Source organism: Symphodus melops (assembly GCF_947650265.1).
Source record: "Symphodus melops genome assembly, chromosome: 15".
Taxonomy (NCBI): Eukaryota; Metazoa; Chordata; class Actinopteri; order Labriformes; family Labridae; genus Symphodus; species Symphodus melops.
In genome coordinates, this window is record NC_136705.1 from 16656890 (window position 1) to 16668790 (window position 11901).

Genomic DNA, 11901 nt, shown 5'->3' on the forward strand with positions numbered 1-11901 from the left:
TAACTTTAACCCATTACTTTTAACAAATGTGGCCCTGTTCTGGGTGCTTTTGAATTGCACCACATGGACAAATAACGTTTTTTGAATTGATTTGAATGCAGCAAATACAAACTTCCAAATATCTTTTATTGGCACTTTTTAAATAAAATAATAGAACCAACAACACATTGAAATGTAATAACACTGCTTTAAAAAAACAACAGTGATTGAATGTGACAGCCAGCATACTGTCACTTCTACATCAGTACTATGTGTACTTCACCTTGTTAACAGCCTCTACAAACACAAAAAGCAAAGTTCCAGAAAAGTTCATCCTCACACCTGAAACTGTAACTTTAAAAAAAACATTTGTAGTGGTCTATTTAACAACATTCAAGTGATTCTAATAGCCTTTTGTGATGTATTCATTACAATTATGATCACATCAACTAAAACATTTTAACAGCTTTGTGGCCAGTTTTGTGCATATAAAAGTCACCAGCACAAAGGACTTAACAAACTATAGTGCTAATACAAAAGTTTATCAAACAGTGCACACATATAAACTTGTGAACATAACAAACATGCGTGTGCAGACACCTACACACACAAAATACAACAACACACATCATGATAGAAAAAGACCAGCCTAGTCAAAATCAATGCCAGCAGAGGTCATGATTATCATGCCATAATGAGAATCAACGTGCTTTCATGGTCAGAAATACAGTCGGACCTCCGAAGTTGTTTAATATGATTTTGAATCAACATGACATATTCAAAGTCTTTGTGCGATCCAGGAAGAAGAGGTATGTGAAACTCAAAAGATTTTTTTAAAAAACCAATAAACTGAGTCAATGCACTTGAAAACAAAAACTATCTAAAAAGCAAGATGTTTGTATTGTTCCAACAGGCATATGGGTTGACAGGCATTGACTTGCATTTATGCTTTGGTAAGATACAAAGTGAGTCAATTAAGTTACAGATCAAAACCAAAATAAAAGAAAAAAGTCTTGCTAAATTGACATTAATCTGAAAAGGCTCCCTCTTTTATTCTATCCCTGTATTTTCTATTCTAGTAAGGTTCCTGTGACATTTGTGTGCATTTGTACAGTGATTTTAAATATTGTATTGTTAAACACACAACAATTAGGCAGACGTTTCTCTTCCAAGTGTTTATAATGGCACCATGTATTTTGTCAGCGCTACAGTTAAGTAAAAAAAAAAAAAAAAAAAACTTCTAAAAATGCAATAAAGAACTGGGGAGTCGAACAATATTGATCAGTTCACCTCGTAAAATGAGGCTATAATAAAAAACAACAACACAGGCATCATATCAAACCTTTGAAAACATCTGCAGTGAAACCTGAGAACTGCAAGCAAATTACAGAGGAATGGCCTGTACTTCAAAACCTCTGTCAGTGTTTTGGTATATCAGAACCTGGCAGCAGAAATAAGGGGAAACCCCTAATAGTCAGAGGAAACTATACTTCTCCCAACTGCGGTTTAGGTGGGACAGCTGCTGGGCAGTGGGGGTGAGATTTGAGGTCCTTATGGAAGGTACTCATATTCAAGCTACAGAGGCAACTTTGTCACAGTTGCTGGTGTAGAGAACCTCTGGTCTGTTGTTCTCAGAGTGCTTCCTGTTCCAGCAGGGAAGGGTGAGCAGAGTGAGAATGCACGCCCCTAGCAGTACGCAGCTCCCACTAAAGTAGAATGCCAAGTCATATGACTGCGTGTAGTCAAAGAACCACCCTGGAAAGTGATGAGAAAAACAGACATTATGAGAATAGTCAGCAGGGATTTCTGGCAGATACAGCAGTCAACTTCATATGGCAGGATGTCTACATGGCCCTTGCATGCCTCTGTCTGATTGAATAATAAGATTTTTCTATCAAAACCAAAAACCAAAAGTCCACTTACCTACAACAGGGGGTCCAAGCATGATCCCAAATCCTCCGAAGAACATGAGGATGCCGTGGGCTTGTGTCAGTCTGTCCAAGCCAACAATTTGTGTGGTGATGTAAGAGGTGAGAGACCAATTTCCAGAGAAGAAACCCAGGACAGCAGACAGAATCTGCAGTCCCAAATAAGTCTTAGTGATGGGGATGAGGAGGAGCGACACTCCTCCTGCATACATGGTGAAGGCGTACAGATAGATGCTGTTAATCCACCTGACGTCAACCATGATACCCAGTAATAGTTTACCCACGCAGGTTGCGATGGCCCCTATTGATACCAGAGGAATGACACTAACTTCTTCGATGAGTCCCTGACTTTGCGCCACATCCTCTATAAAGAGCACAGGAGGGAACGCCCCCAGACTGAACAAGAACACAGCGATACAGAAGGCCACCATGGCTTGGTCCTGTAGGATCTCATGCATGGAGTGCATGTACTTGGAGTAAGCCTGATGCTTCTTTTTGATGACTTTCATGATGGCCAACCCAGCCATGAAGCTGCCTTTCTTCTTCTCTGTCTGAATGTCTTTTGTATCGATTGTTATAAGCAACTCTTTTACCATCAGGTTTTTCTCTGGAGTGGTTGTGTCGGAGCCTGATGAGATTTTCAGGTCGTCCAAAGGGGGCTTCTCGAAGAGCTGCTCCTCTGTGTTGCGTTCCAGGGCGGCCTTCTGTTTGAGGTAGTACCTGGGCATGTTCAGGGGCCTCATGAAGCCTGCACAGGCCATGAGGTTCAGTGCTACAGCTCCGATGATAAGCAGGCAGCCGTCCAGGCCGTACAAAGCTATCAGTTCATTCTGAGCGGTGGCGTAGATGAAGGCTCCAACGCTTGTGCCTGGGAGAGCAGAGGACAACAAAAATTCAGCAGCTGTGTAAGAGAGCGAAAGATCACAGCCATTATGTGTAATATTATGTGAGTCAAACCATTACTAAAATTTCTGAAGGCATGGGTTGGATTTGTAGTCTTTGTGATCCTCAAACTCAAACATCTGTGTTCCAAGGTCACACTTTTTAACAGTGGCACTCGAGGGCACCATGTCAAACATTTCTAAAAAGTGGCTTGAATAACTAAGGCTTTACTGCAGGATGACACCTGGCAGTTTAGTCTAATATATTCCAAGAGTATACTGTCATCCTGACTCTCAGCCCGACCACATCTAGTTTCTGGTCACCAGTCCCTGTCCCTTACTACGAGACTATGCTGCCTCTGCTACTCTACAGATGTTTACCTTCAAAATCCCAAGGCTCCCAGCTGCTCATACATGAAAGAAGTGAACATGGAGAACAGGTTTGCACCCAGTGAGCTAGGGGGGTACCCTAGCCTGTGGTGGTCAGTACCTGTGGTGACGATGCCGAGCGCCAGGCCACGCCGCTTGTCAAAATATTGACAGGTGATTGTCAAAGTGGCTGCGTAGACGAGACCACAACCCAGGCCTGTTTGGGGGAGAGAGAACAAGAACAGACAAAAGGAGAATTTCTATTAGCATAGGTGCGGGAGACACAGCTTTTCCCTTTTGAAAATAGACCAGAAATCACGAGATAGATTTATTTCCAGCGTGCTTTAAAGGTTAGAGGCCAACTGTGCATGAGCTTTCACGTGCGATACAATCAGCAAAAGTGGCCTATGATGAGTAAACAAGCTGCACGTGTACGTACAGCCGCAGCCATCATCTAAGGGCATCTCTAAAAATAAATGACTGTCTTCAAATATGCATGGCCTCCCCCCTCTCCAGTGTTGCCAATGCAAGAGGTACTGCTGACTGTGAGGGAGTTCACGAGGATTAAGTCTGGCTTGGCTTTCACTTAATGCGCGATAACAGGTGGTGCTGTGCCCGTGCTGGCACACTAGCTAATGTGAAGTAGCAATAAAGGCTCACGAAGGAATGAGTGCAACGAGGCTACAATGTGACACAAATTATGCAATCCTCAAAAGTATATCTTGTCCTGTTGTGGTGGTTCATATCTGTTCAGAAACAATGGTATTCATTAACTTGTAATTTTTGATATCGTCAGCCTTTGTTGTTGCATAATAGTTGGACTTGACGTACCCCCTGCTTGTTATAAGTCATTATATAATATGTCATGAGATTCTCATATGTTAGAGGGATAAGAAGCTTAGTTCACTTCACACCCATGACTGGAGTAACATCAAACACAAGTTTTTTTCCCCCTCCCATTTAAAAGAGCTAAGCCTTTATCTGAATGGCTTGTCTGACAGTCTGGTGAATGAAGTCTGCTGCAGTTATGTGAAAAAGGACAATAACTTGTCAAGTGTTTTCTTACCAACCACAATTCCATAGGAAAAGATGAGGAACTGGACATTTGGAGCAAAGGCACTGAGCATCAGGCCACCTGCCACCATCACGCCGCTGAAGATGGTCACAGGTCGAGCCCCAAAGTTGTCCACACAGACACTGCAGACAGGACCTGACGGAGAAGAGGAAGAAAGACAAGGGAAGAAAATAAGAGGGTTTTTTTTTTTTTTTTTTTGGATAACAGAGATTCTAAGAAAAATTGTCTCATCCCAAAGGAGCACAGCTGTGTCTGATCACGACCCAGCCACATCACATTAGTGTCAAACAGGCAACCTGTCAGAGGTGCTGGCATGTCAAGTAAGAATATTGAGAGGCCCATTGTGCTGTTGTTTATTTTAACAAAAAAGATTAATAGTCCTCACATTCAGTTTCTTTTTATGTCCTCTTACTAAAGGTTAAAGGATGGGAAAATCAGCATCCTGCCCTGTGTTAAATCATTAAATACTCATCATTAAATGTACATGAAGAATAGGCTCAGTTAATTAACACTAATAGATTTTCAGTATCTGCTGAATTCTCGTATATCCTGTGGGGGCTTGACTCATCCCTGATGCGACATTTACAGTTTCCTTCCCCTCTAAGCAGGGAGAAAACCCTGTCATAGTGCAGCAGGAACAACAGTGCTGCGACTGTCTGACAGCTGGGACACGTGTCCAGGACTTGGCATGGCCCGAGGCTAAATCTGTCCAGTCATGATTTTTCACCTCACCCCTTTCAGAGAGAAGACTGAATGAAGACAGGCTGCTGGAGGAGCTCTGTTTAATATGGAAATATCATCCCAGGCAACTATCTATCCCTAATCCAGTTGGCCAACAAAACATGGAGAGAGCTTTCAAAAAATCTTCAGACATAACTGAAAGGTTATTAACTAACTTTTCCTGTTTTTCTATCTTGTGTTTATATATATATTTACAGCTTTAACCGTGCTTTCACACTTTTCTTTAATAAATGATTGGAGTCAAATATTTTTGTTATACACAACCTTAATCTTTTAACACAGAGAGTGTTTCTCTCCCAATCTGTCCCTCTGGCCGTCTTTTTTTCCCCTTCCTTCACGGTTAGATAAAAGGCTTTCTAAGTGATCCTTCCACATTCACACCATGAATGACTTGCACTTGTAATGCTCCTAGAAAATCCATAACAGCCACTCTGCTCCAGGAGACACACAGTGCCCATCTTTGTCATGACATTGTCTTTTTATTCCCCTCCCTCTCCAGCTGAAACATACCATGGAGAACTCTATCACACCTGTCAGCTATGGTAATCACATTGGTTGCAAACATGTGATACTTCCTCTTTCTGTTTGAGTAAGACTTAATCAAAATGTTTTTTTCTGCTTCGCTATCAGTGGCATAAATCATTGTGATAAATGACGAGGAAATGTTAGGATGTAAGGTATAAAGGTAAAGATTTAGTGCCCTACTTTGAACACTTAGCAGATAAATGATCTGTTCCTCAAAATGTCATGTCATAGAAATGTTGCCCATAGAGACATTCGGTACTTAAACATGATAAGGAGAACACAATTGCATATCTGGATGTTGTACTGTTAATCAAATAATTATCCTGTGCTAAAAAAATTATGTTACTTTAGTTGAACTCTATTTTGGACCCATGTCAACACAGTGTGGGCTACTTACTGGCTATAAGTCCCACTCCAGCCACAAGCGAGCCTACCCAGGCCGTCATGCCTTTGCCCTCCTGGAAGGCATGCAGCCACTCAGGGTACAGGACACCCACAGACTGGGGTGACCCATAGGCCAGGAGCTGGGCCATGAAGGAGGCCATCACAATTGCCCATCCCCAGCCTCCGTCCAGGACTTTTGTAGACTGAACCATGGTGCCGATGTTACCGCTGCCCTCTGGGATCCGCTACAGCTTCCACAGAGGAGGGGATCCTGGAAAGACATAAGAAAAAAAGATACTGCAGTTGCGAGTTTGACAGCAGAATAACACAAAAGATGACAAGTGCTGCTTGATAAAATACCGACTATAACGGCATAATTAAAGTGGGGCCTTTAAAAGATCCCAAATTAAACACTTGTGCAAAGCCTTGATGTAGCACAGGCTGCTGTAACGACTTGTCTGGGCGAACAGGCAGCTCACCTGTGTAGGGACCTGAACACTGACTGTCTGACTGCAACTCACCCATTGTCAACAGCTGCTTTTGTTGCGGTCTCTATAACCCCACCTTGGAGGAGGAGAAAGTAAAGAGAACTGCACTGCTCTGTGCCCCTCCTGCACCTTTCACCTGTCTCATCCATGATTCAGATCTGATCCTTAACAGTCACAAGGGAAAGTCTCATCTCCTGTGCTGACCTAAGTTTTTCAGACCTCCGTGATAAATAATTCAGAGCAGAGCAACTTTATACATCACTGCGGCAGCTTTAACCCCCTTTGGTCACATTTTGTTTACAGTGACGTTGAGTCGAGTTTGCTAAAAAGTCTGTTAAATGCTGATGTTAATTTGCTTATTCAGCCGATACATGACTTGACATAAAAAAAAAATACTAAATCAAATGATACTAAAAAGATGAGCAATGGTTTCAAAAGGCGCCATCGCTATATTCATTGACAAGAAAACATGCATTTTGTCATCATAACTTATCTTCATACTTCATCACAAATACAGGCACGTTGATGTTTTTGTTTTGTTGAAAACATGCGGCACTCACCTCAGCATCTACAAAAACAGCAGCAGGACTCAGCACAGCTGCGCGCTCTACAGGAACTTTCCATGTAGGATGGCTTCCTATGAAAAAAAAAAAATCCTACTTCACGGAATAGCTACAAATGACATGAATAAAAAAGGCTCGTCCAGAAACGCTGCTCTCTCTGGACAGTGTCTTGCGACGTCCGCGTGTCAGTAGAGCACTCTGCATCAACAATGCGCATTGTGCATCCGTTTCATACAGCTTTGTAGACAGCTAGAAAACCGGTTCAAAGCTGTTCTTGCTGGTCCAGCAGCAGCTTGAACGCAGAGACGGGAGGAAGAGCGCTGCTTCCTCTTGCGCGCCTGGAGCGCTCAGCAGACAGATCAGCGCGCAGTGATGTTGCGCTTGTGGGTTTACGAGTTCAACTACTTCCTCTTTATATTCTACATGCTGAATCAGATTTTTTTTTTTTGATGGATTTTACAGCTCGGCGAGAAACGTTGATCCACACATGCATGCGCACATACACGGGCTGAAAATAGTAATTCAAATTTAAAAAACTTTATTTGTCCCCTGGGGGCAATTCAAGGGCACACAGAGCAGTAAATAAACGACAGTGCAGCTATATAAATGTGACGAATTTAAAATACAAAACTTAAAATTCTAAATTACAAAGACAAATTTAAAAAAAAGAGTGGAGGTGATCGGACTAAAGATGTAAAATGAAATATATGCAGTAGTGTTGTATATATTGATATTTATTTCCTGTTATATACATACACGCATATATGTGTGTGTGTGTATATATACACAACATACTTATACAACATATATATATATATACACACACAGAGCTATGTCAAATAGGCAGATACTAAAAATTAAAGTGATTGTGGTGCATGGCAGATAATAGAAAAGAATAAATATATACTGAGGCTATGTAAAAAAGATGAATACTGAAAGAATTCAGTGACCGTAGTGCAATGATGGATAAGATATGAGACATGAAAACTGATATAAAATAGAATAAAGTGAAACAGAGTGTGAAGTCCAAAGCATTAGGCAGTTAAGGTTCATGGCATGAGGAAGGAAAAACATACATATATAACAAAGTTCACAGTTTAGATAGTCTGCATAGATTGAGGGGTGTTTGGGTCCGGTTTTTTTGGGTGGGGTTAGGAGTTGAGGAGCTGGACAGCCCTTGGGACAAAAGTTGCTCTTCTCTCTGTCCCACAGCAGGGACAGCGAAAACAGCGTCCTGAGGGGAGCCATTGAAAACTGGGAAGAGAGCGTGTAAGGGGTCTGTGTCTGCTGCTCATAGAGACAGAGTCCTTACAGGTATTCCAGTAACCTTAGAGAAGACTTGGACTATGCTCTGCAGGTGGTTTCTGTTCTGGAGGCCGGAGGACTGGAACCAACAGGTGATGGAAATTGTAGTGATGCTCTCGATGAAGGACTAGTATCCTAGAAAGTCATGGGAATGTTCTTGCTGACTCCAAATCCTTATTATAGGTTATTTCCTTAATATTTTTAGTCTATGGTTATTTCCGGCTCGTGCAACAGAAAACAGGCAACTCGTGAATCTCTTTAAAAAGTTGACATAACAAAAATAAAATCTTTTTAATTCTGCTCAGTAACGCTCAAGTTGGGGTTTGTGTGCTTGAGATGGAGGCTGGCTGGGTGTATGGGCTCTTGCTATTCAGGAACATTATTACTGTGACTAGTCCAGTCTGAACTGGTTGATGGATAGCAATAACAAAACCACACAGCACCAGCAGGGCCGACGACTGCCTGGAGTCCTCTTCCTGCCTGCATGTGAGCATTTATTGAAGCAATAAATGCACACAACTCTTTAATTACATCTTTATTGGTTTCCACGTCAATAGGAAATAACTAGAGTTTGATTAAAGCCTAAGAAATATGTGATTTGTGCACAAAAAGGCAGCAGTGGACAGTCTTCCATGCGGCTAGTTTAAGTCTGAAGGGATTCTCACAGAAGGGGAAACAGTGGCAACAAGATAGTGTTTAAATCACACAGAAATGTTATGTTTAAATATATAAAGAACATATCACTAACACACAATAGTCAAATTATTGGATGTAGCAGGTGAAACAAGTAATTCATAGCCTATGAGTAGTTTGAATTGTTTAGTTCAGGGGTTTTCTTTATTTATATATATTTTGCTCAACTTCCAAATTTTTGTAACTTTTAGATATTTACTTTATATATCTTGGGGGAGTTTATTACCGGTAGTCTCTAACGACAACATTCATGCACTGCCTAACACTCAGTCTTATTTTGTGTTTGGTAACTTTTTGCATTCATATTGTGGTGGGATAGCAGACACCGCAGAGTTTATCTGAAGCAGCGTCATAAAAAAAATTACATCATCGCCTTGTGATCGCACCCTTTCTCATAACCTGAGGTGAGAAACCCTAACCCACTGGTCGTAAAAAAAAAAAGAAAGGAAGAAAAAAAAAAGATGAAAAAACACAAATAGAAGAGCGACAGGAAAAAGGAACTCACTGAGGATTGCACATTGAAGATAAAAGGACAGGGAGCAGAGAGAGGTTGTGGGAGGGATGACGAGAACAGACTCAGAGGTGAAACTGGTTCCTCAGAACTTTTGTTGCTTTTTTTTCCTCCATAGCTGTAGTCTGCTGCCAGGAAGGGTTTTACAGCAAAGATTTAGGATCCTTAATCCCTTCAGCCTGGAAAAAAATAAGAGAGAAAAGAACAAGGGAAGCACAGTTAATTGTACTACACAGGAACTTTACTGACATGTCTCTCCAGACCAGTTCAAACCAGATACAGTGCATGTAGCGGTCAGAGTGTAGACAACTGGGTGTGTTATTACAGGCCGCCTATGATTCACTATCTATATTAATGATCCTTAAATCAATGTGGGTGCCTAGTTTCTTTTACTTGCTAAAGTTATTCAATATAGTTCTTGACACATAAATCACAATCACTTTATTTTTAAGTTTCTTATCCTGATACTGAAATATTCACCTGACCTCTTGTGTTTAAGAAGCATATAGGTAATGATGCAGCATGTTTATTTAACTTAAGTCCCCGCACTATTGCCTAACAACTCGGGCTGGGTGATATGACCTCTGAGTTAGCAGCATAAAATCCCAGATATACCATTGAAATCACAACTCTGCGTGCTCCTTCAGGTCAATAATGCTCTCCAGTCACAGTAATGAGGGTACAGACCTGATGGTGCACCATGCAACAGCTATTGTTAAAAACACGCTTTATTTGCTAGATCAACAGCATCTCTCGTTTTCACAAGATAACTTGCATATTGCTGTTTTTTAAAATGAACCCCCTGGAAGGAAAATGGTGTCCAATGCAGATGCATTTAAATGCTTTTAGTATTTTTCTACAGAAAAATGTATAATTTCTTAATAAACTAAGCGTTACGTTCTCAATTTCCAACTTGAAGATCATACCATCTTTATTGAATTTTGAACAATTCAATAACAACCCCTGTGTAAACTGTGATGTCCAGAAAGCAAATGGTCTGAAATACATATTGTGACATAGTTTAACATCCAGTATGTCTGAGATCCACAATATATTGAAATGACAACATAAGTAAAGTAAACCATTTATAAATAAGCGAAGTTCCAGTAGCAATTAGTACGATTAGAATATGAACATTGAAATCTCATGTACAGGCATGCTGATGAGGACTCGAGTAACTAGGTATAGGTAGCATTCTTAACGTTTCAAACCCTTAATTATTACCCTATTTTCTGTGCTCAAGGAGATTAGTTTGGCTCTTTTTCAAACTTCAAGCTAAGCTCTTTATGTCGGTGATCCTACTTCTGAGGCTACTTGGTCCTGGAACGAGGTTAGGGTCTATGTGTTTTAGTATGAGAAATTAATGGTCAAAAATGAACATTCCTATCCCAGTCAAGACACACTGTACCTAACACTTTCTTCCTGTGTGATAGAGCTCACATTTCTAAACCACAGCTCCTTTGGGAAACACACGCGCGCACACACACACAGAGCAGTTTAACGTGACATGACGTGGGATTCTGACATTTCTAAGTATCTTTTCCTTTTCTTCTCTGATACCTAAGAAGCAGTAGCCTGCTGTTCTTTTCAGTAAGAGGCTTGGCATGCGTTAACATACAGAGCCACCCTGCAGTCTGGATAAATGTCTCCCGGTTTAGTCATCACCCCCCTATAAAGCTGCAGAGGTTAAAGGGCACTTTCACACCCAGCATGGCCACCTTGAGCCTCCAGTCTAGATTCCTGCTTGGATTAGTTCAGGTTTCTGAAATTAAGCAGCAAGAGAGAACAGGGGGACACAGCATAAAAACACAAGATACACATGAGTCATATCAGAAATCTCAGCAAGTCTCCGGCCAACGATATACTTATGTCACTCTTACCCTGGGGAGTATATTTTGATTGTTGTGTTTTAGTGTGAATGGGCTACAGTTACCTGTAGAGACATAAAGGAGGCCAAATGTGTTGCATAAGCTTTCATCCTCGTCTTGTTCTCCTCCCACCTCGAGTTATGCCAAACACAATATACTGTAAAGGCTAACCCTGTTAAAAGATCCGGCCAATATTAATGTCCTTGGCCAGTTAGAACCAGTCAAACCATGTTGGGTGGAATTTGAAAGTTGGACCCTGGCACAGAACCAGGAGTGAATGGAACTGCTGTGTTAGATGCTTATCACATGATGTTGTTAAAAAACAGGTACATCCCAGGATATCTGATTTGATGTTTCAGCGTTTGGCATTGTAACACGTAATGCCCTCGATATCCTAAGGCCTTTGGTTGGCTAATCCGTCCAGTACTAAAACAACTGAACAGTTGTACGATTGATTTAAATATGTTCATTAACTTATAGTGGGGTCTCATAATTTGCCATTTTTTTCACGAGTGACATAACCTTGTTTTTATGTTAAAACATGTTGGCAGTGTTGCCTTCAGCACAGATCTATCATAAAGTGAACTGTGC

The 11901-nt window shown here is 41.1% G+C and overlaps 1 protein-coding gene across 2 annotated transcripts; it reads right to left on the bottom strand.

The window, feature by feature from the left end:
* Nucleotides 1-112: 112 nt before the first annotated feature.
* Nucleotides 113-7257, bottom strand: LOC306835697 (monocarboxylate transporter 9-like). Of its 2 annotated transcripts, none has more exons than XM_079362378.1 (6): nucleotides 6931-7257; nucleotides 5896-6153; nucleotides 4224-4367; nucleotides 3279-3374; nucleotides 1903-2775; nucleotides 113-1734 (listed from the first exon to the last, which is right to left on the bottom strand). In XM_079362378.1, the coding sequence occupies exons 2-6, from the start codon at nucleotides 6092-6094 to the stop codon at nucleotides 1550-1552; spliced, it is 1497 nt and encodes a 498-aa protein (XP_079218504.1). In that variant the 5' UTR covers nucleotides 6095-6153; nucleotides 6931-7257; the 3' UTR covers nucleotides 113-1549. The 2 variants fall into 2 exon arrangements, with proteins under 2 accessions (XP_079218504.1, XP_079218505.1); XM_079362379.1 differs by lacking the exon at nucleotides 6931-7257 and adding an exon at nucleotides 6362-6401.
* Between the last annotated feature and the right edge of the window lie 4644 nt (nucleotides 7258-11901).

Excerpts from the sequence above, each read along its gene's own strand:
- LOC306835697 (XM_079362378.1), bottom strand. The coding sequence starts at position 6,094 with ATGGTTCAGTCTACAAAAGTCCTGGACGGAGGCTGGGGATGGGCAATT. Across the intron at positions 4,368-5,895 it reads TGGAGTGGGACTTATAGCCA|GTCCTGTCTGCAGTGTCTGT; the intron begins GTAAGTAGCCCA and ends CTTCTCCGTCAG. Across the intron at positions 1,735-1,902 it reads GCTTGGACCCCCTGTTGTAG|GGTGGTTCTTTGACTACACG; the intron begins GTAAGTGGACTT and ends ATCACTTTCCAG.